The sequence below is a fragment of the Sphaerulina musiva genome (genome assembly GCF_000320565.1).
Source record: "Sphaerulina musiva SO2202 unplaced genomic scaffold SEPMUscaffold_5, whole genome shotgun sequence".
Classification (NCBI taxonomy): domain Eukaryota; kingdom Fungi; phylum Ascomycota; class Dothideomycetes; order Mycosphaerellales; family Mycosphaerellaceae; genus Sphaerulina; species Sphaerulina musiva.
In genome coordinates, this window is record NW_016017387.1 from 730,077 (window position 1) to 751,717 (window position 21,641).

The following is a 21,641-nucleotide window of genomic DNA, read 5'->3' on the forward strand; positions in this document are numbered from 1 at the left end:
AGCTCTCCATCTGCAATACAGCACCTGTGATCACCCTTCATCGTGTATACCCGCCGGGAAAGAGAATATGGACTGACACGACCATGCCGACGCACCTCACTCGCCACGTCTTCCGCCGCATTCTGGCCAACGAACCCATCATCCATCGAGGTTGTTTGCGGCGACAGACATATAGTTCCCTCGCCAGGATTCGGACTGGCTCACGGCGATGTGTTCCTCAACATGGGAGACCATCACGCTACCAGAAGAGGTCCCTCTTCGACTTCAACATGTTCGCGCCGAAGAAAAGAGAGGCCAAAGAGGTGAATGTGGATCCGGGCATTGAAGACATGATGCATCTGGCCAAGATGCAGCGCATGAAAGCTCGTCTGCCGCCCGCGAAAGATGTGGCAGACGCCCTGAAGGCCTTCTTTGCAGCAAAGAGAGAGCAAAGGAAGAAAATCAGTGACACTCAAGCGAGATTAGCCCTGCAGAGCTTCAAGTACTGTTTCGCGAACGAGGATGCGTCAAAGAGTGATGGGACGACGAAGCGCGTGGGGAAGGATTATGATTATCAATTGGGTATGGCCATGATAAACGCTGTTTCCACAGTCGCTGCAGGGGCTTCTGCTACCACTTCTGCACATGTTGAGCTCGCTGAATTCCTACATACGAGAGCCCAGGAGATAACAGCGGAGAAGAAGCCTGCTCGACTGAAAACTGCCTTCGCCTATGCTGCCACTCTCAGCTGCGTCGGGAGAGCATCTGATGCTCGCGACTTGGCGGAAAAGCTGGGCGAACCGGACACTTCTGCGCGTACTCAATCCACTGTCGATGTTGCCGAGCATGCCGCAGAGCAGGACACAGCGCACGTTGCTGCTGAAAACGCTGTTCTTGCTCACGGTAAAAAGCAGATGGAACGTAGCAAAGCTCAGATTCCAAAGATCTGGGCTGCGGTATTGAGAGGCTTCGCCAGAGAGAACAACGAGGAGGAACTTCTCGCAACCATGACCACTATTCAAACCCAAGAGTGGTATACTGGAGTTACCGCGCCTATGGCAAGCGCTATGCTCTCATACTACCTGCAGACAGACCGAATCGATGCTGTTCAGACATGGCATGAGCAGTATTGGCGGACCTATGAGGACATCCTTGGAGGGGAAGGGGAAAATGCAGCCCTGAGCTGGACATCTTCACAGTTGGACCGACACGTTTCCATTCACTTGGAAGAGGTGCTTCGTTGGTGCTTGCTTCACCATCATCTCGACTTCGGCCACCAGGTTGTACGGCGGGCCATGGCAAACAACCCACCGAAACTGGTATGGGATGCCATCCTCGTATGGGCAGCTGGCACAGGTAAAGGTGCGGATGAGATTGGACGCATGCTTGATGTCATGGAGAAGTCCAACGATGATATTTCCGATCCGACAGAGTGGAGAGTGCCCGACATTGCGACCATCAACGGACTGGTAGAGTTCGCCACTTCCAAGCAGGACCCGTATCTGGCAGAACGCTTCATTGTCCTGGGCAAATCACGACAAATCGAGCCCGACGCTCGCACATACCAACTGCAAATTCAATACCGACTCAAAATCAGCGATGTCGACGGCGCTCTCATCGCCTACAAGAGCCTACAAGCAATGGACCTCTCCTCGAATGAAGATGTCCCAGCCGTGAACAACCTTATCGTAGCGCTCTGCCAAAGCAAACGCCACGACTTTGACACGGTGATGAATGTCGCCATGGACCTCGCCGACCGACGAGCACATTTTGACCCTGCCACAGTCACGGCTTTAGCTCTGCTGCACCTGAATCGAGACGAAATGCACGATGTCATCGACTTGCTGAACACCCACGCTCACCATTACTCCTCCGCCGACCGCTCCCAAATCCTCAACACCATTCTGGCATTCTGCCTCGACCCATCAACACCTACATCCCGCTCCTGGGACGCCTACAAAATCCTCGGATCTGTCTTTGACGAGATGCCGCGCGAGCCACGAACGCAAGTCATGTCAAACTTCTACACCCGCCACAAGAGACCCGACATGGCAGTCTTCATCTTCAACGAAATGCGTCGCCATTCCCGCGCAGACACCATTCCCACAGTAGACACTTACGTCGCATCTTTCCTTGGCTCTGCCAAACTCCGCGATCTCGACAGTCTCGAGGTCATTCACAACCAACTCAAGTTGGATTACAACATCAACACGACGACATATCTCATGAACGCCATGATGATCTCGTACACCGCATGCGATCGCCCTCGACTAGCTTTGGGATTCTGGAATGACATTGTCGCGAGCAAGGAAGGGCCCACGTACAACAGTATCCACATCGCATTACGCGCTTGCGAGAAAGCACCATTTGGCGATTTACGCGCCAAGGAAATTTGGACCAAGTTGAGAAAGATGGACGTGGAACTTGATCAGAAATTATGGGCTGCTTATGCTGGTGCATTAGTGGGTAATGGGGACAATGAGAGTGCTTTTGAGCTCATTGAGGCAGCAGAAGAGAAGAGGGAGTGTGAGGTTGATGCTGTTCTGCTCGGAAGTATGGTCGATGGAGCTACGACGGAAGCCAAGCAGGCTGAAGTAGAGAGCTGGGCAAGGGAGAAGTTCTCGACTGCCTGGGAGGAGTTGGAGAAGATTGGATTTGAGATGGATGAGGAAAGTCAGAAGAGGGTGCCGAATATTGATAGGAGTGTTACACCTTGATGGGGGATGGGGAAACCAAAAGGGGAATGGAAAGTCAGGTGGGCAAGCGCTCGATAGCTTACCTTGCCTGATATGGGCAATTTTAGACTCACTCACTCGTTGACGTCGCGTTGCTCTATATTCTGCACAGGAGAGGAAACTTCCAGCGAGCAAGATGTATGCATGCGCATGTCATTTCGGTATTATACAGTACATACATGCAGCTACAAGCGCCATTACCGCAATCTCCCTGTCGTATATGCAACCATCCCCTCAAGCCCCTCATTCAGACATCATCCTCCCTCAATGCCGGCCCCTGAGATCCCCTTCTCCACCTTTTGCAAATCTGAATCCCACAGCGACACAAACACAAGCCATCAAAGCTACGCACAGCACCGAAGGGCCCCATTTGTCGTGATAACTCACCGCCTTTCGCTGTTTGATTCTGTCGACACGCCAGAGGAATATGATCATCGAGTAGAACAGGGCAATGACCGCGGTGACAGTGAAAGCGATTGCGGCCGCCAAGGAGACGTTGTCGCCGAAATTGAGAAGGGTTGCAGCAATGGAGCCGAGGATGATGGAGAATTCGAGCTGTAGAAGAACTGATTAGCATAGATAGTGATAATTAGAGGAAAGTACGATGCTCACCCAAGCCAGGAATGTGCGTTCAGCGGCGAACGACACTTTGGGTTCCACTCGGACAGGAACGTGAATCTTCTTCCCCTTCGGCGCTCGGAACCTCTTTTCGCTAACCCCAGATCCGCCTGGTATCCCCATGCGACCCTCTCTCGCTGGGATTTGTGTAGGCTGAGGAAATGGTGTCGCTTGCTTTAACGTGAAAAGAAGTTTGTCGCCAGCGAGGCTGGCGTAGCTCTTTGTGAGTTTCCATCGATACGCCCAGCCGCCTTTCTTCTTGGCTTCTTCAAGTGCTTCTTCTTCATCGTCCGAGTCGTAGAGTGGATAGTCATCATCGATAGACACTATGGGTTTGTGGGCCATGCGTTCTTCTTCATCTAGGACGTTGGGATCGGCATCACCGTTTGCGTATAGATGTCGGTCTTCTTCATGGCGTTCGAGTGCGTCTCGGGCGGCGCGAAGTCGTTGTTGGTTTTCGTCTTCCTCTTCTAGAGTTCTGTTCGCTTCATCCTCTTCCAGCTCATCTTCTGTGTCGTCGTCCAGGGCTTCGCTAGTGCTGACATCCGTGCTTTGGCCAGGTCTCTCAATGCCGAACTTGTGGCTGACCGGTTTGCGAATGTCAACATCCATTTGTGGGAACCAGAATGGCAAGAGGTCAATTCTTGTTGGAAAGAGGGTAGCGCATCCGTGGATGAACTTGGAGAACTTTGGAACAGCCTCGACCAGATGCGATGCTGTCAATTCTCGAATCCAGTCTGGCGGTTCTTGCCCTTGGGCGGTTTGCAACTTCACTTCCAAGACACCATAAGGGAAACGCTCGATGTCCTCTGGTGGCAGCTGGCTGAAAGGGTAGTCAATGCCGATGTCCATACGTCGCCAGTGATCGCCCGCTCGCTTCTTGCCATCCAGGTTGTCCTCACGAATCATCGAAAGCTCCGTGTCAAGAGACACACGCACACGTGCATCTCCAGGCAGCTGGAAAGCGGTACGATTGTAGAACGACCGACATACTGGGACGAGCTTCCGATCAATGACACGGAACTGTATCTCCTTGGCGAGCTGCTCAAGGTCATTGATCTCCTTCTCGCTCTTCTTGCCGTCCCTTCGCATCTTCTCAAAGATCTGCTCCGTCGTCATGTCGCCTCTCAAATATGCATCCATGTTCTTCTCTTTCGTGGAGAATCGTGCCTTGACCGACTTTTCGCCTGTCCAGTCTTCTCGATGCGTCTTCCGCTCCACGAAGATGGTGTCGACATCCATTCCACCATACCATCGCATTCGAATGGCTTCGGCACCTTCCGTCTTCTTCAGACGTCCTTCATACAGCTCCCAGGTCTCGGGATTGTCATAGTAGATGGACGAGATGGCCGAGTCCTTCTTGTCGAACTCTTTGCTGGGATTGAAGACGAGCACAGGAAGATGCTTCAGGATGATCAACTTGAGCTCGGTGATGTTATCCGGGTGCACCCAGTACTTTGTGGTCTGACGCACAAAGTTCTGCTGCTTCTCGCCAGCGGATGAGTCGCCCTGCACCGGCTGACCACGCGTCCGGACTTGATCATATAGCCGCGACAGATTCACCACGGTGCCATCGTAGTCGTCCTTGAAGAAGGGTCGGGCGTTGAGGCGAGCAGCAAAGACGGGCTTCAAGTGCCAGTGGGTGGCCTTGTCGTGCTTCTTGATGATCTTCTGGAAGCCGGTGTAGTTCAGCTGGGTAAACTTGGCCAGATCATGGACGTCGGCAATGATGTCTGACAGGTCCTCCTCCAGCAGCAAGAAGTCGTCCTCGACGGGCGCATTCTGCTTTGCGCGATCGTCGCCATTCTTCGCGGCGTCGGCCCTCGCAATAACCTCGCTGACCTCTTTCTCGCTCGACTTGATGCGGCGAATGATCTCCTGGCTCTTGACCTTCTGAAAGGTGAAGACCTTGTCTAGCTCCTGCTCGAGCTGGTTCACGAAGCTGCGCTCATCCTCCTCGGACCACGGCTTCTTCTGCTGCTGCTTGTTTCGCTGCGCGACGAGCGGCGTGTGCTCGAAATCGGTACGAAGGCTCTTCTTAAGATCGTCGTACTGAATGTAATAGTAGTACCAGTCCTTGATGAGGGAGCTTCGCAGCTGCTGACCGAATCTGTTGTTCGGACACGAATGTTAGTACGAGTACGGTGGGTAGTTTCTCTTTCCTCCGCCGAGCCATTCAGCCATTGGATTGACGGTCCGCAGATTCACCTGAGCGACGCAAGGCATTCATTCTTTCACCACCCATGGATGGGGAAGCACACTCACCTCATGTTGACTGACTGTACCGGTGCAGTAGGAAAGTGGCAGGGCGGGATGCAGCAGCTGGTGAAGAAGACGACTGTCTCATGAAACCAACCTTCTTGCCTCGTCACGTGGTGGAAATGATCAGGTCCTAGAGTAGTCCATGCCCACGACGATGTTGAAACAATAGCGACACAGTCCGTGGAATAGTATCATTGCGTTTCCTAGGTAATCGCCTTTCCATTGGGAAAAAAAGGTGAGCCAGAATGCCGAACTGAAAGGACGGACATGGCACGAGCGATGATGGCCAATGGTTATGCAACATTTCCATCCCACGTGGGCCGTTGTTCTTAGGTAGTTCTACGTTCTACAGGGCCGCCACACTCGTAGACTGACTCCGACTGAGTAGTCCATCAGATGCTGACATACATATCTCTACAAACATGTAATCACAAGAACCAATGCAACTCGCATCCAAGAAGAACCAATACCCTTGATCAATTCATTCTTCTCAGAATTTCTTCCATTCCCGCCCAATCTGCAATGACCAGACCTGTTTGTTCCATCAACAGCTTCATCCATTCTTTCTTTCCATTCCATTGCAAAATGCATCCAACCCAGCAAACCGCCACAGCACATCACAATCATCCTCAGCAATCCATCCCAAAGAACCGCCTTTTACTAATTGATCTCGCTTCCACCCAGCCAATCCCCCAAGAGCCCCCCCATTCCCATCATCACTGACAGATAGACTGCACCCATCAAGCTCCACTGCGATTCCGCAATGCCAAGAGAGACTGAAGAAGAAATGTTCAAACGCCTGACGTCCGAGGCTCGCGCTGAAGCTCGACGGGAACAATATCGAGACCTCGAACGTAGAAGACAGCGGAAGATTGAGCGGATATTGAAGGAGAGGCTACCGCATGAACAAGAGGCAGAAGAGGAGGAGGAAGAAGAAGAAGAGGAAGCAGAGGATGAGGATGAGGATGAGGAGGCGGTTGTACGACAAGAGGTGCATATGGTCGTGCAACCGACGTCGATATTCCAAGCGAGCAGGAGAAAAGCAAGGAGAGGGAAGGGAATCATCATGGCTAAGCCACGAAAGAGGATGATGATGTGTTCGGCGGCGGCGGGGGCAATGACGAGTGTGGGAGGAGCGGACGTGAGCGTGGACGAGGATGCGGATTTGGATGTGGTGGAGTTGGATCGCGTTGAAGCTAACAACAATATCAATGGCAATTGGGTTTGTTGTTCTGCTGAGGAGGAGGAAGAGATGGGAGATGTACCACCACAAGTACCCACGCCTCCGAGACGAGATGACGGGACCACGATGGATTCGGTTGCTGAAAGGTGTCTGGTTTTCGCACAAGATGAGGAGGAGGAGGAGGAGGAGGAGGAGGAGGATCGAGAGGAGGAAAAGGGTGAGCTCGCGACATATGTCAAGGAAAGTGAACGTCGTCCATTGCCAGGCCAAGTGCAAGGTGAAGTAGATCAAGAGCCTGAGACGTCCCACGGAACAGACGAATGCGCGACACAATCATTGGGATCTCTGAAAGCGGTAGGGGCGGATAGAGGAACAGGTTGGGAAGAAGCTTGGCGTCAAGCTATAACTGAGGAAGATGAATATATGGCGTAGGTCTCGCCACGCCTGGCCGCTGTTCTGATGAAGTCGGTACTCCCTCACTGCCTCGGAGGTCTGCCAGTCTCTCGCAAGTTGGCGAAGAATTTCGACAGTGGCCTACTGCTAGTAGTCTTGAATGTGTCTATGCTTTTCGTCGTTACCACGCTTGGAGGTCTTCCACTTTTCACTGCGCGGGCCCAGTGTCTCACGCGATCACGTGACGATATTGTACCATTGTCTGACGCACGATCGTCGCCCTCAGCACTGCGTCCTACGATAGCGTTTGCCTGATCACTGCTGATTTTCCGTAGGTACTCGTCGCGAGCAGCCTTGAACCCTGGCATGTCCCCGATCTCGAGATGTTTGTTGCGCGCAATGAGATTGCTCGAAGGTACTGGTGGTGGCATGCGTCCCACTCGCTTATTGTCGGGCAGCACAGTGTCCGGACGGGATGCGGGCATTCTCAGAGTCGTCGAAAGGCCAGCTTTGACGTCTGTAGCGGCGGGCGCAGGCGGCTGTGGCAACATTGCAGAACGAGAGACGGTGTTACGCAGTTCCGATCGGACTGTACTCTTGGTCCATTTGTGTCTGACCGGGATATAATCGCCATTCTCGTCGCGTGAGTAGACACTGCTGGCGACAGGAGCTCGAGTCACCAGTGCATTGCGACGTGTAGGCGTCTCTCGCGATACAGACGCATTCGTAGCTCGTCGGGTAGAGACAAAATCGTTACTTGACCCGATACGTACAGCTCTACCGAAGGAAGAGACATCATGAACTTGAAGCGTTCTGCGTTGCTCCTCTAGCGTTGCAGAGGGAGAAGGCATTGCGACGGTAACATTGCCATCTGCGTCGAATATATCAGGATCGTCAGTCAAGTCAAGCTCGTGATGTGAGTAGATGCTGCTGGAGTCTAGAGCACTTCTAGCAGGGGAGTCCGCCCTTGTAGGAGTTTGGTGGAATGATAACGGCGGTGGTACCAATGATAGCTGACTGAGCTTCGCCATTGCATTTCCCATGACTGTTTCAGAAGTTGGTGCATTAGATCCTGGCAAATGAATGTCTACACCTTTCCAAACATCTCCATCCTGGCAGTCCTGTCCGATGGTGGCTACCAGTGACTCGAGCCTCCTGAGATTTGGCATTCTGTGTCCGACCAGGTCAAGAATCTTCTCTGGTGCAGTGATGTTGCCGTACTGGAATTCTTGAACTCTTTGCCACACGATAGGAACGCGTTCCAGTAGATCGGCAAAGGCCAGGGGACTTGGGCCGGGGGCATCCAGCCATACAAAGCAAAGGCGTCGAAGAGTGCGGCGAAAGCTGCGAAGGTAGTCGTCCAGTACTTGGAAGAACATCATCATCTGTTTCTCGTTAAGACGCTTTGCAGGTACAGGATTCCGCAGCCGAAGATCGAGTGTTGACAAGTTGGTCCATATTTCGGAACCACATCGCGGCGTTGTGGAAAAAGGACTGTCCGGCGATCTGGTGAGGGGTTGCTCACGAAAAGCACCGAAGCCTGCCCACCGAAAATGCAACACGCCTGCGGCATGTACTGGATCGAGGCGCACGCTTCGTAGTGATACCAGGTTACTGTATTCCAGTGCGAGTCTAATGGATATGAGACTGTCTTCTGTCAGGGTCAATCCGGGCCAACCAGAGTCAACGTTGACTCGTATGATGAGGTTCGCCAGCTGATACATAGACTGGAAGATCTGCTGCAAAAGCAACTGGTCCAGCTTTCTAACCCCTGAGCTCTGGACTCCGATACGTCGTGGCCGTGCTGCAATTGACTCCGATGAAGGATCGTCTCGAAACGTGTTGTGAGCATTGCGTACACCTCGCGCTGGGCGACGATTTTGGGATTCCTGCTTGCGTTGTTCGCTTTCTTGGGCGCTGGCTTGGTCCCCTGACTCGGCTTCTCCCATGGTATACGGAGAGTTCGCATCGCCATTAGTCACTTTGATAGTCATCGAGGTGCAAAATGGTGCTATTCTACGCAGAGCTGGTATGTTGTACTTCAGATCAAGTCGTCCCACGGGCATACAGAAGTATAGATTTGAGAACATTAGACTCTTCCTCTGATCCACAATGGTATGCAATATGTGTGATGTCAGGCGCAATCCGGTAAGCGACGCCTCCTGGTGCAAGAGGTCGAATAGCGTGTGGCGTATCTTGCCCTCAATCCGGTCATCGTGCAGAAGCGTACGCTCCAGGATCGAAATCATGCTTGCGTTGTGGATTCTCAGAGAGGTTCTGCATCGCGAAGAGCATGATGTGAAGACACCTCATGTATGCCATGAGCCTTAGGTGAGTTTCGTGAAGGCTGCTCGGAAAGCAGGTATTCAACACTTTCGTGAAGGTGGACTGCAATCCGCCGCTTACAAGACAGCGACATCCTCACTAAAGGTACGCTCGTAGGCAGTGTCGCTTGTGTAGTCCTTCTGTGGCCCTTTCACCTTATACCGCACACCGAACACATCCATTCTCTCACTTGCACCAACCTCAGCCAGCTTGGGTAGACGAAATTCATAATAGGCCCAGTACATATCCAACACACACAAGTGCTCACCACGACCGGCAATGCCTTTTCCTTCGGCATCAATTTCCAGGTCGTGGAATAGATAGTCTACCTCTTCTTCGCCGTCTTTGGCTTTGGTGTCTTCCTTGACGAACCATGCCGAGATCTTGTCCTCATCGGCATTGTAGCGATAGACATACTTGCGGTTTGCTTTGAGTGTGAAGCCGTTGTCTGTCTTCAGCTCTCCTTGCTCTGAGTAGACAAGCTCGCCCGCAGCGGAGTGGGCAGTGGGAGTCCTGGGTCGAAATTGTGCCACACCCTCGAATATGCCGCTTGGGAAGCCAGAGAGCTGACTGTTCAGCGACCTGCGGAGTCGCCACGAGCCCTTGAGGCCTTCGAAGATGGCAGCGGCAACGGTTGGGGGAGCCATGGCTGTGCGTATTCGCTGTATTCACTACACTGCCGTCGTTGCGGCATACATAAGTCAAAATAGACCGACGCTTAGATCACCTTTGGGTCGAAGCTTTTGAGATTTCGGCTCCATTCTCCGACTCCGATCGCTCTTCCTACTACGCGACACCACAATGTCGGTATCGAGGTGTAAGAAGTCTGTCGAAGCCCACATGGGCCAAACTTATAGATATGGGGGCTCTCATGCCTCTCTGGGCTCCTCCTGCAGCTTTCTCACAACATGGCAGCGCCAGGCTCGAAGTTCTTCATACAAGACGCCCTGAAAACACCTGCAGTTCATCACGAAAGTTTTGAGCAGCTATGGAAGACTAAATGGCAGCAGCCTTCGAAACTCGGAATATATCCTTTCATGTTCAATGCCCACGAAGACTTCGAGCCGATTGCCGAACGATTGATCGCCGAAGGCCAGAAAGAGCCCTATGACTGGGACAAGTATGCAGAGGCATTCTTCCCCAAGGCAGAGGAGCTCTTAGCAGTAGCCGAACAGGCCGAGAAAGATGGCGACCAAGCCAGAGCATCGGAGTACTATATGCGAGCCTCTGCTGTATACCGAATCTCACGTTTCCCCGCGCCTCGATCTGAGAAGCAACGGTATGCTTGGCAGGAGGGAAAGAGGGCTGCAAAAAAGGGGTTGGCTATGCGAGAGAGGCCAACGCAGGAAGTCATAATCGCACATAAGCACGGTCTGCCACATGAGGACAAACACATACCATTCTACTACCACTTACCGCCTGGGACAAGTAGAGAGAAACGCGTGCCATTGGTCATTATCCTTACTGGTCTCGATGGCTACAGGACTGAGCTGGCAGTATGGATTGAAGGCTGGTCACAAAAGGGTGTTGCTGTTCTGGTATTGGAGATTCCGGGCACTGGTGATTCTCCAGCAGACCCAGGCGACCCCACGTCCCCCGACCGCCAGTGGTCGAGTCTGTTCGACTGGGTTGATGAGCAGGCGGAGATTGATCAAACACGAAAGGCGATGTGGGCATTCAGCACTGGAGGCTTCTATGCGATTCGAGTAGCCCATACTCACGCACATCGGCTGACTGGAATTGTTGCTCTTGGTGGTGGCTGCCACTATATGTTCGATCCGGTCTGGCTGTCGCACGTGAATTCTCTTGAGTACCCATTCGACTTGGCCACCACCCTGGCTTATAAGTTCGGCTACGGAGATGACCTCGAGAAGTTCAAGAAAGAAGCGATGAAGTTCTCATTGCTTGAAGACGGCACCTTGAATAAGCCAGCCTGCACGAAGCTGTTGCTGGTCAATGGTGTCAACGACGAGATCTTCCCCATTGACGACTACTATCTGGCGCTTCACCATGGTGCTCACAAGGAGGCTCGATTTGTACCTAACAGGAAGCACATGGGCGAGCCGGAAAGCTTCTTCATCATTCTGCAGTGGATTTATGATCTGTTTGGACTTGATGGCAGGCCTACAGACCAGATGAAAACGATACCTTCGAAATATGGTAGATAGAGTAGACTACCCGAAGTCCATACCTACCTTATGTCAATTTCCTCGCTCCTACGACTATAGCAATTTCGCATTACCGTACCTCCTATCTGCCTCGAATAAATCTCGCTATGCCAAGCTTTCCGCCCCACCAATCCGTTCTACTTCTTCTTCCTGCCATCAACCTCACTTGCACTCCGCAACACCACAGAGAGCATCATGGACGCAGACGAGGACTTCGACATTGATCCAGCCATTGCCGCAGCCATGGGCTTCGGGGCCTTTGGGGCTCAAAAGTCGCAGAAGAGGAAATTCAATGCAAACGATGGCTTCGTGGACCCAAGCGTGGGCAAGCCTGAGGCCGCTCACGGCACTGGAGCGAACAGCATGCCCATGCAAGATAGAAAGGAGAAGCCTGCCAGAGTGGTGTCGCAAGATGCTCCAAAGCTCGTCGCCTCAGCATCCTCTTCCCACGCGCAGAAGTCATCGCTTGCGGCATACGATCCACAGACACAGGATAGTCCCAGCCTCGAAGCGCTGAAATTCGGCGTGCGCAACATTCGTGGCGATATGGTGTACTTCTCAAAAAGCTTTCTCGAGGATCCTTGGGCTGGACTGAAGCCACAATGAGACACTGGGACCTTGCGTACAGGATCAAGACGTGGAGAGGTTGCTCTCCGCCCGTCTTTACCACTCCTTTGGCAAATAGTTCGGGCTCTTTGCGGAGCTTATTAGAAGGGCGACTGGTTTGGAACAAGCACAAGCACCCTTCGACAAGCAATTCAACTGCCACTTCAAGGCCTCGAACCGATACGAGCATCTATATGCAACAGGGTCAACATCGCGTTGGACTTGCGCGTGACATTCAACGATCATATGAGTCAAATTTAGCGGCAGGGAGGCACGACGACCGACTGATCCTATCTGCAGCACTCGAGACATCTTGAGGAAAAGAAGGCGTGTCTCCGAGGCAAAAGAACAAAAGTCTAGCTGTCCGATTGTGAACTGGCTCGTGTGAACAAGTCATATCCAAAGGTTCGTTCTCCCAGCCTACCATCCAGATGGATGTGCTTCCCATGATTGACATATATGCAGGTGACTCTACGTTTTACACATCGACCACACCATCCAATGAAAACCTTGATATCGTCAAAGTAGGAATGATGGGTATAGAGCTTCTTTAATAGATGCCTGCGACCGCTGGACTGGGGCTGCAACCTCGGTAGGGCGTATGCAGAGCTCCTGCGAGCTATTGACTCATTGCTCTGTAGCTTCCACATGAGTTGCCACAACAGACATGCCATTCCTGGTTATAATTCAGAATTTCTCGACAAATTGAATCGAAATACCTCTTCCTATGAACAACTAACAGCAACACTCGCAGTCCTCGTACCCACAAACGTCCCTCGAAAGCCCTGCGAAGAGCTAAAAGTCCCTTGAAGACTCACCTGAAACACCACATTCGGCACACCTCGCGAAACCTGCCCATTACAAGTCACAACAGCTACTACACCTCCATTCGTCAACGTGCCCTGCGTACTCCCAACACTCGTACCACTTCCCCCCGAAGTTCCAGCCTGCTTGGCACTGACTCCCGCTTCACAAAAGCTACTCGCAGTTTCGCTCATGCTCTGGCCCGGAGAGGAAACATTGATGGGCAAAGTGAGGGACGTGATGAGGGTGCTTTGCGCGGATGCACCATTCGCGGCAGCGGCGCAATTCCCTGCTGTCAACGCATCTTGAGGATTTCCCGCGACGTATCGTTCGTCTGTGGCGCCTGTCACTGTGGAAGTGACATCGATGGAAGCGGGAGAACCGCTCACTGTAGCTGTGCTGTTCGACGAGCCTGAAGAAGCAGTTGACGAGGATGATTTGGCTCGTTGGATGGCGCCGCCGGCACTGGTACATGCGTTAGTTGCCTGGGTTGGTCTGAGTAGTTCATAAGGGAGGGATACGACTTGAGGAACACAAAACTCACGTAGCAGCATCTCCATCACTAAAACTGATAACTGACACTAGATTTGCTTCGGCGCTCATGCTGTTGTTCGTGTAACTCGGACCTCCCAGCAGCGATATCGAGTCTGTAAACGTCTGAGGTGTGCCTCCAGAAGTCGGGAAGCCATTGTTGGAAGAAGAAGGCGACGTCTGAGAGGCTCTTTGGGCGAAATATCCATCCACAAGTGCTACGCCTTGTGAGAGTTGAGCATAATTGAAATTATAATTGTAGCCTCTGGACCGGAAGTAGCTTCGTAGGGTATTTGAGTTCTCAAAGGTTCGGAATTGGGCTTCTGAAACGGAGAATTGGATGTTGATCTGCTGTTGTGTTTGTCGCTCTGCCAAGAGGGTGATGGGGTTGGCAGAAGTTGTTACAAGGAGAAGGGAGAGGAGGGAGATGGGAAGACCGAACATGGTCGTCGAGCCTGACAGAAGTTTTTCAGGGGAGTAAGGAATTTGATCAGAGCAATAGGAAACTTTGTACCTCTCATTCTTTTCTGTGGATATTTTTCTATTATTTGTACTTCACGATGCAGTAACTCCAAGCGGCCGACACGCGCTGTGGAGGAGTTTCCATCGTGCGATGACAATACTATGTCCTCTAAAGCGCCTGCCTCAAATCGCTTTTGGCGTGCAGCTAGGTGGAGTAGGCGCAACGCCAGCCAAGCAGCAAGTGGAAGAGAAGTATACAAGTGCTGCTGTATGATCGAGTCAAAGCGAGTGAGTCTGAAATCAATATCCCGCCCATCTTTTTGCAGATGAAGCTGTCCTCCCAAATTCATGGTCCCGATCCTTCCTTCATGGCAGTCATCGCTTGCGGGTGTTGCATCCATCCATCCGCCCTTTTCGACACATCTGCTCGAGAAAATTCCTCCCTTCGGTACGGCTGGACGGTATGGGAGGCTACATGTACCTTATCTTTATAGAGTTGTATAGAGTTCGTTTGCTCTGTCCAGCCGAGCCGTAGGAACACCTACTAGGTGCTGGCCCCGCGCTGCATGTTTCTTTCTCTTACCTCCTTAGGAGGTAGGCTTGTATAGAGTTCATTTGATTTGTGCATTAGTGCTGCGTACCTCCTAGCACTGCGACCACCTGACTGTGTGACTGTTGTTGGAGAGTCATGACACTCGCATTCGACACTAATCAGTACTACGATGGATGATTCAGCTTGCTGACAGTAGGAGGTAGCCAGAAGAGATAGAAAATGGCACCTTACCTATAGGTAGTTTGCTATGCTCATATAGCTGAGAACCAGATACGGTAGTAGTCGAGTGAGCATGAAGGTGGAAGGTCGGAAGGAGAAATGTCAGAGCTACCTAGGTACCAGCAGATGATCGAGATTCGAGATAATAGAACCCGGCTAGTGTATTTCGAAAGGTTGAGATATTCAGTATCGGAATGCTTGATTAAGAGTTCCGGTAACAACACTAAGGTACGTGCTGCTAAGTTCTAACCTACCTTAGGTATTGCCGCCACCACTACAATGACTACATAGGTGTACTCCCACCACCATCACGCCTATCTCCACCACCACCACCACCACCACCACCACCACCACCGCGGCATTCACAGCCCCCCTCCTAGCAAACCACGGGCCACGGAACACAACCCACATCCAGACCCCACACCCTATGCCACATGCTGCAGACCACAGCCTGTTTGAAACTCAATCGAATAGAATCTATGAACGAAAGTAGAATTGCGCCAATGGTCCGAGGATTACTATAAGATCGTGAGACAGAGAAAGCAACATCAAGAGAGACGGGTATCGCAAGATGAACAGACTGTGCCTGCGGGCATCTGCTGCTGCTGCTGCATCAAGCCCATCGAGGCCAGCTCTTACACTTCGCGGCATACAGGCGACGACGAGCCTGGGTCAATGGCACACAAAGCGTATCTTTGCGAGCACTCCCCGCCACAGAAAGGATGTCGTGTCCAGACAGTCACTTGCTGACAAGGGCAAGGACAAGGTCGTCGCTGCGGGGAAGAAGAATAGCAGCAGCAGCAGGAAAGATCCGCTTCTTGCAGAGCAGACCGTCTCGAACAAGGAGCAGCGCAAAGCAGACTGGGCCATTATTAAGGACATGTCGAAATATCTGTGGCCCAAAAATGACTTTGGCACTAGATTCCGTGTTGGACTCAGCGTAGCCCTCTTGATATCAGCAAAGGTGGGCAACAATCACTCCTCTGCTCACTCCTCCTTTCACGCATGCGCGGAATTGATAGAATATGTAGGTCCTGAATGTGCAAGTTCCGTTCTACTTCAAATCCATCATAGACTCGATGAACATTGATTTCGCAGCTGTGGGTGGTACTGCCATGACCGTTGCAGGCGCCTCCATCTTTGCCTACGGTGCTACCCGAATAGGCGCTGCATTGTTTCAAGAATTTCGAAATGCCATCTTCGCCACAGTCTCTCAAAAGGCCATTCGCAACGTCGCCGGCCATGTCTTTGAGCATTTGCTGAAACTCGACCTCAACTTTCATCTGGCGAGACAGACGGGCGGACTGACCCGCGCCATCGATCGCGGAACTAAAGGAATCAGCTTCTTGCTCACCAGCATGGTCTTTCACATCATCCCCACAGCGCTTGAGATCACCTTGGTCTCCGGAATCTTGACATACAACTATGGCTGGAAGTTTGCCGCCCTTGCAGTAGGCACCATGGCTGCTTATTCCTGGTTTACAATTGCCACAACAGCCTGGCGAACCAAGTTTCGGAAGCAGGCAAATGCAGCAGACAACAAGGGCGCCACTGTCGCAGTGGACAGTCTGATCAACTATGAAGCGGTCAAGTATTTCAACAATGAAGCGTACGAAGCGAAACGCTACGATTCTGCCCTGAAAAACTATCAAGACGCCAGTATCAAAGTCGCCACCTCTCTCGCCTATCTCAACAGCGGCCAGAATCTCATCTTCTCATCCGCCCTAACGGGCATGATGTACATGGGCGCTCAGGGTGTCGCATCGGGCAGCCTCTCTATTGGTGACCTGGTCATGATCAACCAGCTCGTATTCCAGCTCTCTGTGCCTCTGAACTTTTTGGGAAGTGTCTACCGCGAACTTCGCCAGTCTCTTCTCGATATGGAAACACTGTTCAATTTGCAAAAGGTCAACGTGGCAATCACAGAGCCCAAGAACGCCCCTCCCCTTCTTCTCAACAAAGGTGGCGAGATCAAGTTTGAGAACGTCTCTTTTGGCTACCGTCCCGATCGACCCATTCTCCAAAACTGCAACCTCACCATTCCAGCGGGCAAGAAAGTCGCCATCGTGGGTCCTTCAGGCTGCGGCAAGTCCACCATCCTACGCCTGCTCTTCCGTTTCTACGACGTACAATCCGGACGCATCACCATTGATGGCCAAGACATTCGACAAGTGCAGATTGAATCCCTTCGCAAGAGCATTGGTGTCGTGCCCCAAGACACACCTCTTTTCAATGATACCATCGAACACAATATTCGCTACGGAGACATTCATGCCGACTCCAACGCTGTCATAGCAGCAGCCAAACGAGCCAAAATACACTCGATTATTGAATCACTACCCGATGGGTACCAAACTATGGTGGGCGAGAGAGGAATGATGATATCTGGGGGCGAGAAACAACGGCTCGCCGTCTCCCGACTAATTCTCAAAGATCCTCCCTTGTTGTTCTTCGATGAAGCCACCAGCGCATTGGACACACATACGGAAGCGGAATTGTTGAGGAATATCCGAGACGTTTTGATCGAGAAGAAGCGCACCTCGGTATTCATCGCTCATCGTCTGAGAACCATTTATGATAGTGACATGATTATTGTCATGAAAGGAGGGCAGGTGGCAGAGCAGGGGACTCACGAGACGCTGGTGGATCGTGACGGCATCTATGCCGAGTTGTGGAGTGCTCAAGAGATGGCCTTCATGGAGGGAGAGGACCAGGAAGGTGCGGACGTGAAGAACGAAGCGAACGATGGAGCGGAGGTGGTGGTGAAGAAGTCATGAATTAAACGCGTTCTGCCTATCATCTTACGCCTCGACAAGCGTCTGTCTGACCTGGGCGAGCATCGCGGCTCGTTCGATCTCCCAGGCACGCATCCTGCCCCATTGCAGCAACACACTCACACATACATATCTGCTCTGCACGCTAAAAAAAACAATTGAAAGCCATTTCTTCTTGTATCATTATTGGTCTTGGATGAGATATGAAAAGGACGACCATAAATGATGAGAACTGCATCCCTTCTGCCTCCGTCTCTTCCCAAGCTGTAGCTAGCTCAGATTCGAATATCATTTGAAGCGTGCTGCACGAAACACTACTGAGCATACCTACCTAGGTATCTAGTCTTCTTTCTCCTACTGTATGTATGCTGGGCCTCGCACTTCTTCTTCTTCTTCTTCTTCTTCTTCTCACTGCAAAGACATTCATCCTTCAAAGGCATGAAAACGCAGTCAACCTACCTACCTACCTACCTACCTACCTACGCTACCCCTATGTGTGGCAATGGTCAGTCAATTTCCACAATTGGCAATCAAGGTACGTAAGGAAACAATGTGCCTTTTTTTTCTTCTCTCTGGATAGACCAAATCTTTTTTTCGACCGGCCTTTCTTGACGATTTCATGATTTGCTGCACACCACACAATAGAGGCAGCGTCCGCTTTCCATTCGGACTAGGTAGCCTACAATCACAGTATGTACAAGCTTCGAACCTAAGAGGTAGGTAGGTAGGTAGGTAGGTACCTGTATTGTTCTAGAGAAAATGGCCAAACAAGATCCCGACGCTCGGAGAGTGTCTTTTTTTCTTTTTTTTTTTTGATACACACGCTAGCGCTAACAGACACGACACCTCCATCCAATTTTTCTCCAGGCAGAGACTATGGGAACCTTTTGGGGTATATATATATGTAGCAGGAAAGGGGGAGGGCACATACACATGGAGTCAGCCGATGTTCTCGCGCTTTCTCTCGATTGACTCCATTTACAGCACAAGGCATGAATCGCGATGAGCAGTGACCTGCGTCCAAAAGGAACGTGTGGGAGTAGTGGGTATAATGGGGGTAGAGTTTCATATCAAGCTTGTCTTTAGGGGCTGTTCAGTAGCCTCCGGGCGTTGTGGACTACAGAGGATCTGAAGTTCAGACGATCGCAGTGAAAAGGTCTGTACGTTGCACTCGAATTTGCAGGTTGTCGCAATGCACCTCGCGAGGTACAGTACGTTCTCAGTCGGAGTTTGGTAGAAGTACAGACCGAAGTACAGACGTTCGGTCTGTACTTCAGTTCACTAACCATCTCCGCTTGTGGATTTCCCATACGCCTGTGTTTTTATATGTGGCTCAAAGGCTATTGAACAGCCCCTTAGTGCCATGGCCGTAAGTCATGATCAGTCTGGTAATATATACACATGTTTTCGTGGGCGGTCTCGGTACTGTGTGTTCCAGTCGGGCCTACGAATGTCGGTGGTTGATCTGATACGCGCTCCAGAGATGCACTTGTGCTGGGCGTGAACGACGACAGCGACGGCCGCCAAGGTTCTGGTATTTGAACGATGCCAGTGCATGCACTGCATGGGAAGAGCATGTCGGGACGTGTCGGTACAGCCTGCGGCAAGGTCTGTGTTTGAACTGCCAACATTTGCGGATGCATGAACGTCTGCATGGGCGGAGTCGACTCGAATGTCTGGTACGATGCAGGTGAGTAGCTGTGATGTACCGGTGCTGGAACTAAGGCGTAGGCTGTTCCGAAGTGTTGCATGTACGTCGAAGCAGGTTGAATCGGCGATACTGCAGAGTGGGTCGACGGACTGAGTGCCAGTCTATGGCAATGCTCCTCTCGTGGTGATGTTGGTTCCTCGCTGATTTGTATGCGAAGCCCATCGTCGAACAGAGTACCCGGGGGGTTGGACAGACTGGGCCGGCTCCAGTGAAGTGCCATGCTGTCAACATTCGATTCCTTGAGAGCTGCTAGAATGGCTTGTGCTTCGGGTTTGTCGGACAGGGTCGAGAAGGTGTGTAGGTTCGCATCCTTCAGGAGACGATACATTGCCATGATACCCGCAGATAGTTGCTCCTGTTGTTCCTCGAGATACTCCACATACTCGCGAGGATACAGAACCGTATAATGCCAGTCACTATCGAGTCGTGCTGATTAGACCAACGTACGCAGATGGCGTGGGATCACCACGGAAGGCGTTCACCTGAAGTAGCATGCGTTATGGCTTTCCTGGCAACGCATGCATGGATTTCCGCCATCACAAGTGCGCTTCTTCGCTCGACAGCGAACACACGCTTTCTCCGTCCGTCCTGCTTTCGTCAGTGACTGTGGTTCGCCAAGGGCCATGATCCATACACCGTACCTCGCAGCGTCTTCTTCACCTTCTCCGATCGACCACCTCCATTACTTCCATCTCGCTTCATCGTTTCTGGCCAATGAGCGATTTTTGAGTTGTCGTTCAAATCAATGCTGGAGTCGCAACAAGCGAAGGAAGGGCAAGCAAAAGATCGTCTACTCTGCTTGCCATCATATACGTAGCCATCCTAGCTTGACCGCTGTACCGCGCGCCGGAAACGGGTTGTGCAGCACTTCCAAGCGCGGCGACAGGCGTGCTCCTAGGGCTTTATTCGACACCATTGGCGAAGCAGATACGGCTCCGAGAAGCGGCTCCGGTATGATAGTCTCTAGTACGACCAGTTGAGATTCGTCGATGTTCAGGGAATTCAAATCGAGGATTCGAATCAGAGTTTGCCTCCCGGTCGGTTGGTATTGCCATACGACCCCTGCTATCGCCCGCTATTTCGGCGTGTTGCGCGTGTATTGCATGCAGTTCATGTTACTTTCTTGCGCCTTTTCGAACAATGCCCCTGCTTCAATTCGTCCTCGTAAGCGCTGCCGCACGGGTACTCGTCATATGGGTTTCACTCCGGCCGATTCTGGCGCTTGACATATTCTAGGGCAGCGCTGAGATTGATCCATAAGACCCCCTCAGGTATGCACGAAGACTGGCTGCGAGCTGGGCATGTCTTTCTACCCGAGTGGGGAGACTGGGAGACTGCAGCAAGTATTCTTCCACGGAACGCGTGTGCAGCAGCAGTGTTGGCTCACCGAGAGCGAGTCCAGCAATCCGAGAGCCTGTAGTGTTGGCAGCAGAGTACAACGATGAGAATAGGTTGGTCGATCTGCGTGTCGATCTGAGCACCGTGAATCGAGTCGCATGCTGTATATTAGTATTGAAGGCTCTCATTCTATTGTGAGAGCATGTGAAGCCTTGCATGGCCAGACCACGGCCAATCCGTTCACGCCCGGAAGAACGTCGCGTCGTGACACCCCGACGGACTTCCCATCCGGTCAGCATGAACAACGCGATGTGAGCAGTGAGCGGTGGCTGCGGTGCTGGTTTACTAAGTCATGCCTGGGTACTACAGTCACTACTACAGTAAGGTACAGTACTACTTACCATGCTCATGGCGGCAAGCAAGGCCAAGTCAGAGTTGCCAAGTCACCAAGACAACTAGCGCCAACCAATCCGTGAAAGGACTGCCCAATTAGTCGAGAATGCTGGGCAATTCCCATGTGCATCCTGCCATCCTGGAGGCTGGAGATGAGCATACTCGCTATCAAGGCTAGGATGCGATTCGCAGCGCAGACAGCTTCCCAGCCTTCCCAGAGTACGTGGTCACCGTGGTGAACTCGCTGCAGCAGGACACACGAAGCCCAGGCCAGTAAAACAACCAATAGCGTGACCTTCCAGAGTATAGATAGACGCGTCTCAAGGACAGTTGCTGGCCACTCTTCTTGGGTCAAAGGCCTCCAACCAGCTGGTTCACTTGCCAAAGGATGCGAGCCGAAGCCGCAGACAGGCCTTCGTAGTATCTGCACAGGTAAGAAGATTCTCCTGGTAGAGGGGATTTCTGTACCATACCTTGCCGAGTTGCTTCGGGTTGTATACGGCAGTGCGTAGCCATGGCTGTGGCAGCAGTGGTGGCGACACAAGGGGGAGGCTCAAGGGGGACGCGTGAAGTTGAAGTGCAAGTGG

General features: G+C 52.0%; 12 protein-coding genes across 12 annotated transcripts; 5 read left to right on the top strand and 7 right to left on the bottom strand.

Moving 5' to 3' along the window:
• Nucleotides 1-55: 55 nt before the first annotated feature.
• Nucleotides 56-5,651, bottom strand: SEPMUDRAFT_149217 (SPX-domain-containing protein). The gene is made up of 3 exons (XM_016905419.1): nt 5,598-5,651; nt 3,327-5,442; nt 56-3,269 (listed from the first exon to the last, which is right to left on the bottom strand). The coding sequence occupies exons 1-3, from the start codon at nt 5,600-5,602 to the stop codon at nt 2,979-2,981; spliced, it is 2,412 nt and encodes an 803-aa protein (XP_016760707.1). The 5' UTR covers nt 5,603-5,651; the 3' UTR covers nt 56-2,978.
• Nucleotides 84-2,696, top strand: SEPMUDRAFT_45241 (uncharacterized protein; the record flags this gene model as incomplete). The annotated part of the gene is made up of 2 exons (XM_016908958.1): nt 84-809; nt 894-2,696. The coding sequence occupies 2 exons, from the start codon at nt 84-86 to the stop codon at nt 2,694-2,696; spliced, it is 2,529 nt and encodes an 842-aa protein (XP_016760708.1).
• A 706-nt stretch (nt 5,652-6,357) lies between the features above and the next one.
• On the top strand, nt 6,358-7,183 carry SEPMUDRAFT_117164 (uncharacterized protein; the record flags this gene model as incomplete). Its single annotated transcript, XM_016901313.1, has 2 exons — nt 6,358-7,059; nt 7,136-7,183. 2 exons carry the CDS (start codon nt 6,358-6,360, stop codon nt 7,181-7,183), a joined length of 750 nt encoding a protein of 249 aa, XP_016760709.1.
• On the bottom strand, nt 6,951-10,131 carry SEPMUDRAFT_149218 (uncharacterized protein). The gene has a single exon (XM_016905420.1). The coding sequence runs from the start codon at nt 9,417-9,419 to the stop codon at nt 7,254-7,256; it is 2,166 nt and encodes a 721-aa protein (XP_016760710.1). The 5' UTR covers nt 9,420-10,131; the 3' UTR covers nt 6,951-7,253.
• On the bottom strand, nt 9,573-10,142 carry SEPMUDRAFT_44116 (uncharacterized protein; the record flags this gene model as incomplete). Its single annotated transcript, XM_016908918.1, has 1 exon — nt 9,573-10,142. One exon carries the CDS (start codon nt 10,140-10,142, stop codon nt 9,573-9,575), a length of 570 nt encoding a protein of 189 aa, XP_016760711.1.
• Nucleotides 10,143-10,310: 168 nt separating this feature from the next.
• SEPMUDRAFT_149219 (yellowish-green 1-like protein) lies at nt 10,311-11,706 on the top strand. Its single transcript, XM_016905421.1, has one exon. The coding sequence runs from the start codon at nt 10,404-10,406 to the stop codon at nt 11,661-11,663; it is 1,260 nt and encodes a 419-aa protein (XP_016760712.1). The 5' UTR covers nt 10,311-10,403; the 3' UTR covers nt 11,664-11,706.
• A 141-nt stretch (nt 11,707-11,847) lies between these two features.
• SEPMUDRAFT_149220 (uncharacterized protein) lies at nt 11,848-12,985 on the top strand. The gene is made up of 2 exons (XM_016905422.1): nt 11,848-12,674; nt 12,735-12,985. Exon 1 carries the CDS (start codon nt 11,859-11,861, stop codon nt 12,267-12,269), a length of 411 nt encoding a protein of 136 aa, XP_016760713.1. The 5' UTR covers nt 11,848-11,858; the 3' UTR covers nt 12,270-12,674; nt 12,735-12,985.
• A 9-nt stretch (nt 12,986-12,994) lies between these two features.
• On the bottom strand, nt 12,995-14,048 carry SEPMUDRAFT_141487 (uncharacterized protein; the record flags this gene model as incomplete). Its single annotated transcript, XM_016902966.1, has 2 exons — nt 12,995-13,538; nt 13,618-14,048. 2 exons carry the CDS (start codon nt 14,046-14,048, stop codon nt 12,995-12,997), a joined length of 975 nt encoding a protein of 324 aa, XP_016760714.1.
• Nucleotides 14,049-15,270: 1,222 nt separating this feature from the next.
• Nucleotides 15,271-17,817, top strand: SEPMUDRAFT_149221 (iron-sulfur clusters transporter atm1, mitochondrial precursor). Its single transcript, XM_016905423.1, has 2 exons — nt 15,271-15,802; nt 15,870-17,817. The coding sequence occupies exons 1-2, from the start codon at nt 15,410-15,412 to the stop codon at nt 17,613-17,615; spliced, it is 2,139 nt and encodes a 712-aa protein (XP_016760715.1). The 5' UTR covers nt 15,271-15,409; the 3' UTR covers nt 17,616-17,817.
• An 852-nt stretch (nt 17,818-18,669) lies between these two features.
• On the bottom strand, nt 18,670-19,173 carry SEPMUDRAFT_149222 (uncharacterized protein). Its single transcript, XM_016905424.1, has one exon. The coding sequence runs from the start codon at nt 18,920-18,922 to the stop codon at nt 18,695-18,697; it is 228 nt and encodes a 75-aa protein (XP_016760716.1). The 5' UTR covers nt 18,923-19,173; the 3' UTR covers nt 18,670-18,694.
• On the bottom strand, nt 18,670-20,080 carry SEPMUDRAFT_133304 (uncharacterized protein). The gene is made up of 3 exons (XM_016902558.1): nt 19,965-20,080; nt 19,806-19,911; nt 18,670-19,739 (listed from the first exon to the last, which is right to left on the bottom strand). Exons 1-3 carry the CDS (start codon nt 20,023-20,025, stop codon nt 18,968-18,970), a joined length of 939 nt encoding a protein of 312 aa, XP_016760717.1. The 5' UTR covers nt 20,026-20,080; the 3' UTR covers nt 18,670-18,967.
• Nucleotides 20,081-20,275: 195 nt separating this feature from the next.
• On the bottom strand, nt 20,276-20,942 carry SEPMUDRAFT_149223 (uncharacterized protein). The gene has a single exon (XM_016905425.1). It carries the CDS (start codon nt 20,877-20,879, stop codon nt 20,556-20,558), a length of 324 nt encoding a protein of 107 aa, XP_016760718.1. The 5' UTR covers nt 20,880-20,942; the 3' UTR covers nt 20,276-20,555.
• Nucleotides 20,943-21,641: the final 699 nt, after the last annotated feature.